General features: G+C 46.2%; 1 protein-coding gene across 1 annotated transcript in view; it reads right to left on the reverse strand.

Annotated features, from left to right (window-relative positions):
• Nucleotides 1–3,875, reverse strand: part of PDILT (protein disulfide isomerase-like, testis expressed) — a 56,832-nt gene extending 52,957 nt beyond the window's left edge. The window contains exon 1 of the mRNA XM_006875961.1: nt 3,674–3,875. Coding sequence (XP_006876023.1) covers nt 3,674–3,875 — 202 coding nt within the window. The remainder of the gene's footprint in view (nt 1–3,673) is intronic.
• Between the last annotated feature and the right edge of the window lie 1,706 nt (nt 3,876–5,581).

Here is a 5,581-nt window from a genome sequence, read left to right on the forward strand (position 1 = left end):
GTTAATGAGTCTTCCTCCAATCCTGATGCCACGTTTTTCTTCATATAACCCAGCTTCTCAGATTATTTGCTCAGCATACAGGTTGAATAAGTATGGAGAAAGAATACAACCCCATCGAACACCTTTCTTAATTTTAAACCATTCAGTGATCCATAGTGACCCTGTATTGACAAGCCAACCGTGTGGTTCAAACCAACTTTGCAGTCCAGCACATTAACCCACAGCGCCACACCAGGACTTCTAAGTAAAACTGCCCCCAAAGGTCCCCACATATATAGATCTTTATGGGAGCAGACTGCCAGGTCCTTTGTCCTGGAGAGTGGCTGGTGGGTTCGGACCACAGACCTCTCAGTTTGCAGTCAAGCACTTAAACATTGCACCACTAGGACTCCTTTCCTCAACCCTAGAAGCTCCTAAGTTAGAGAAAGAACTAGTTGGAGTTACTGGAAAAGTTTTATTTTTTTAAAGAGATACACTTAGCTGACATGACTTTTGTCCCTTTGCTATTTGCCCTTTTCCCTTTTTTCCTAGGTAGAATGTGTGATGCCTGTGACGCAGCAGCCACTTTGTAGCCATGAGACACACCATGTTAAAGATGGTGGAGCGAAGAGGTAGGAGGAGTCTGGATCCTGGATATTGTGGAGCTGCTACACCTGTCATTGACTGCCTGTCTTGGGGCTACATAGTGCATGAAATAAACTCTTGGGTTTAAGCCACCACTAACAGACTCGTTGGAGTCCTGGTGTGGCGCTGTGTGCTAATGTGTCAGACTGCAAAGTTGTTTGAACTGCAAGGTCGGTGGTTCAAGCTCACCAGCTGCTCCTTGGAAACCATATACAGGGTCGCTATGGGTTGGAATTGACTCGACGGCACTTCACAACAACAGACTTGTTACTTGCAGCGGAACCCAGTCCTGACTGATCCAACATAACTGCAACTGTTCAGATGCTCCCGGATTGGAAGTACCATCTGCTAAGCATCTTTCAGGTGGTCCTTCACAGCCATGAGCTGGTGAACCCTACAGTGAGCCCTACACCTTCATTATGAGTCTTCCACTTTCATTATTCCTACTTTGCAGCTAAAGTGAGACACTAAGAAGTTACTCAAGGTACCTCATGGAAGAATTGGGTTTCATTCCCAGGCTCCTCTGGCTCCAAACCCCATATATTTTATGTTAAACCTTCCCCGCCCCCCCCCCAAATAATTTACCTCCCCCTTTCAGCTTTCATCCCCTGGTAAACATCAAAAATGTTTCTTTTAAGCTTTCTTTGACTTTTTTGTGATCTCACACAATATTTGTCCTTTTGGGATTGATCAATTTCACTCAGCATGATGCCCTTCAAATTCATCCACGTCATGAGGTATTTCACAGATTCTCCACTATTCTTTAAGGTTGCCTTGTTATTGTTGTTGTTGAGCGCAGTTGAGTTTGCTCCAACCCATAGCGACCCTGTATAGGGTTCCCAAGGAGGGGCTGTGAGTTAGAACCACCGACCTTGAGGTTCACACTGACCTTGTGGTCCAGTGTTTATCCTACAGTGCCATTATGTGCGTAAACCAGAGTCTGCTTCGCCATTCCTCAGTTGATGGCTGTTTAGGTTGCCTCCATCTTTTTTAAGGAGCTCTGGTAGTGTAGTGGTTACGAGTCGGGCTGCTAACCTCAAGGTCAGCAGCTTGAAACTTCTGTGGGAGAAAGATGAGGCTTTCTGCTCCCGCAAAGATTTACAGCCTCGGAAACCCTACACAGGGTGTCTCTATGAGTTGAAACCAAGTCCGTGACACATAACCACCACCATCTTTTTAGCTATTGTTGTTACACTAAACCTTGATCTCACTTAAGGACCAAGAAGGGTGGATGATGATTCAGGTTAAGAGGAACTTTTCAGGATTTACCAGTTCCTAGCATAGGGCCCTTGATAAACAGTAAAGTCAACAATCACAATTCCACAGACTTTTGGGCCAGGTGTGGCTCTGAAGTCAGGGTTTTGGAAGCTAGTGCTCATGCTTGTTTCTTGCATCCTTGGATTCCTTCCATGTGGAACACGGTCTGCGGCCACCACTTGCTGTCTGATCTTAGACAACTCACTAGACCTCTGTAAGCCTCTGTTTCTCCAGCTATAAATTGGCAAGAATACACCCACTCTTCACTTAACAACATGGTTAAATTCTAAAGACCAGGTTGCTATGCAAAAATCACCATTACATAGAAAAATCATCACTACACAGAAAAATTACCATTACATCAGATTACAAACAGAGGATGATGACATCATAACCATTGAGCATCATGACCCAGCCCAAGTGACATATAAGTCTATAAGTCTCATTATCACTGCCAGCATTACTCCTACCTCACACCTCATCATGTAGTACTGCTGCTGAACACAGTGAATGCACCAAACAGTTGGAGAGGAGATTTTTTATTATTGTCATAAATGTGAAATATTGGTTAATGAGATCGTTGCTAAGGCAGGACTAAATGTAATGCCTGCCACACAGGGTAGCTGTGAGGATTAAATGAATTTTAGGACAGTCCCGGCATATAATAAATACTATGTGAAAACTGTTGGAAAAATCACTTATTTGCAGGCCTAAGGAGGTAGCCCTGGCAGTGCCATGGCTAAGTGCTCATAGCTAACTGAAATGTTGATGGTTCGAACCCACCAGCTGCTCAGAGGAAATCAGATGGGAAGATTACAGTCGTGAGAGCCCATTGGGCAGTTCTACTCAGTGGCACTGTGGGTTAGTGCGCCAGACTGCAAAGCCATTTGAACTGCAAGGTCGGTAGTTCAAGCTCACCAGCTGCTCCTTGGAAACCCTATACAGTGTCGCTATGTATCGGAATCAACTTGAGGGCACTTAGCAACAACTCTGTCCTCTAGGACCCCTGTGCGTCAGACTTGATTTGACAACAACGGTTTGTCCTGGTGCAAAGCACAGCTGTGCCAACCCATTCCATGAGCAACAGGTTGTTTCCTCCCCACAAATGTCTGCTGATACAAAGTTTGAAGAATGAAAGTGGGGTGCAAAGTTCACATGGTAAAGGTGATGGCTAAAATCCCTTTCTCTAGAACTTACCCATGTTGTTGTTGTTAAGTGCCTTGGAGTCAGTTCCAACTCATAGCAACCCTGCATAGGGTTTCCAAGGAGCGGTTGGTGAGTTTGAACCTCTGACCTTGTGGTTCAAACCAACCTTGCAGTCCAGGGCATTATTCCTCAGCGCCACACCTGGACTCTGAATTTACCCTTAACCACCACCATTTACTGCTCTCTCATTGTGTTCCAGGGATTTATCACATCACCTCCTCTCATTGTCATGATAATCTAGCATGATTGTCATTTCAATGCTCATTTTAAAGGAGCACTCAGGTTCGGAAAGATCAAGACACCTGAGGGAAAATCCTCAGTCTTTACCTTCCTTGGGAGAGAGGAACTACCTTAAATTCCAGACGTAAGACGCAGTGTCTTTTTCAAATTGCAGTGCATCCCTGGTACTCCATAGTCTTATCTGGAAATAAGGGGTGCAATTATACAATACTTTTAATTTTTTTATATAGTAAGCGTATGTGTTCTCATGTGTTCAGCAACACAGAGAGTTCCTCTGGCCCCCAGAAGCAAGGAGACTGACCTCATTACATCCCTCACCCAGGGTCGGAACTTAGGAGACACTCACGGAAAAGCACCATGAGGAATCGGGTCTGATTCAACATCTGGGTCAGGCCGGCTGCCGTCAACACCAGCAAGTTGTGTTCCTCCCAGATGTGCAGGGGCCGGGACAGGTTGATGCTGGCCTCCATGGTGTCCACCTCTGGGGAGCCCTGCACAGCAGACACACAGGAAGCCACCAACAGCAAGGGCGCCCAGAGCAGCTCCATGTCCATCCTGTGGGGGCAAGTGAAGGAGCAGGTGGCCTTATCAGTACAGGTGCCTGGCACCGCGTCATCACCCCTCCCACTAGTCTGTGTGTGTGAATCCCGCCTGAGCACTGCTCACCACCCTCCCAGCAGTGTCCACAGCTTGGCAACAGTATGAGAGCAGGAGGGACAAAGGGTTAGGTCAGCCCCAGGGCCCCATTCACAGTAGTGGGAAATGGATTTCACCTGCAAGCTACTCAAGACCACTGACACCCCAGCCACTGGGTGAGGCCTTGGCAGAAATGAGGTCACACTTAAATCCTAAGGGGAGCATCTCAGGGACGATGGTCCAGCCTTCCAGGGCACCCTCCACAAACTGCTTCTACTTCACGCTCCTCCAGTTTCTGTTTGAATGCTCTTATTAATGGGGAACTTACTACCTTGTCTGCATCCCATTTGATTCTAAACACATTTTCTCCAAATATTGTCAATATTTTCCTGTTTCTCTTAAGCCTCCCATGTAATTCCATTGTGCAGTTTGTGGGCCGAGGACTTCTTTCTCAAAGGAAATCAACAAAGCTGAGTTGAGAAGAGGATGAGGGGTACACAGACTGGCTTTCTAGAAAGTAGAGTGACGCGAATAATTCAAGTCTGGGTCTCAGCAAAAGGGTCCTTTACTGCCTACTGAGCCTCCGAGGTCCCTGATGAATCCACACGTTTAGGTAGACTTGGTAACACGTCCCTGGTCACCCATGGCTAAGTCTAGTACAGCATGATTACTATTAGATGGAGCTTTCAGTTTTAGAATTGATTTTCATGTTTGTTTACTTGTTCATTGATTCACTTACTTGCGAGAGAAACTTATCTAAAAGCCTAGGGGTAGTGGTGGTGTTAGTTCGTCCAGTCAGTTCCGACCCACAGTGACTCTGTATAGGGTTTCCAAGGAGCAGCTGGTGAGTTTGAACCTGCAACCTTGTAGTTCAAACTGACTTGTGGTCCAGTGTTTACCCTACAGCATCACATCAGGACTCTAATAGATACAAAGATGCTATATAAGGAATACAAATAGATACAATAGATGCTATGCCAGGTGCTGCTAAGGAGAAAAAATCAATCAGGGAGCTGAAGAAGTGATGGGTTGAAGAGAAGAGGGCTGGTGTTTTAAACAGGCTGACCATGAAAGCTCCCTGGCCTCCTCTGTGTCTTTCTCCCTCTTCTCCCCTTTCCTCTCTCTTTTCTTTGTCTCTTTCTCTCTCTCCACGCCTTAGGCTCTGGCTCAACCCTCTCCCTCACCTCCTCAAACTTCAAAGTCCAGGCCCCATTCTGGCTCAAACCCTGGCAATGTGCCCTCAGCTCAACCCCTGACCCTTTGTTCTCCTGGACAAATGGACTTCATTTCTCCCTGTACCTGCCCCTCTGGCCTGGCACTGCCTCTGGCCCTTCTGTGGTTTTCTAGGCGCCATCGGTCCCATTCAGGAGACTTGATTACTAACTGGAGACTAGGAATAACCACTACAGGGACTTTATAGGGGCTTGTGACTAACTGGCTACTGTGCTGAGTGTGAAACCTATATCTCCATCATTACTTCAAGCATCAAGCACTCCATCCTCCAAGCCACCAACCTCAACTGACACCTCAGCTTTTACTACTTGCTTTCCCCAAATCCATTCCAACATAGCAATCACAATGTTTTTTTTTTTTTAAAAAGCTTTTATTATGAATTGAG

The sequence above is a fragment of the Chrysochloris asiatica genome, unplaced genomic scaffold (assembly GCF_000296735.1).
Source record: "Chrysochloris asiatica unplaced genomic scaffold, ChrAsi1.0 scaffold00348, whole genome shotgun sequence".
In the NCBI taxonomy this organism is placed as follows: domain Eukaryota; kingdom Metazoa; phylum Chordata; class Mammalia; order Afrosoricida; family Chrysochloridae; genus Chrysochloris; species Chrysochloris asiatica.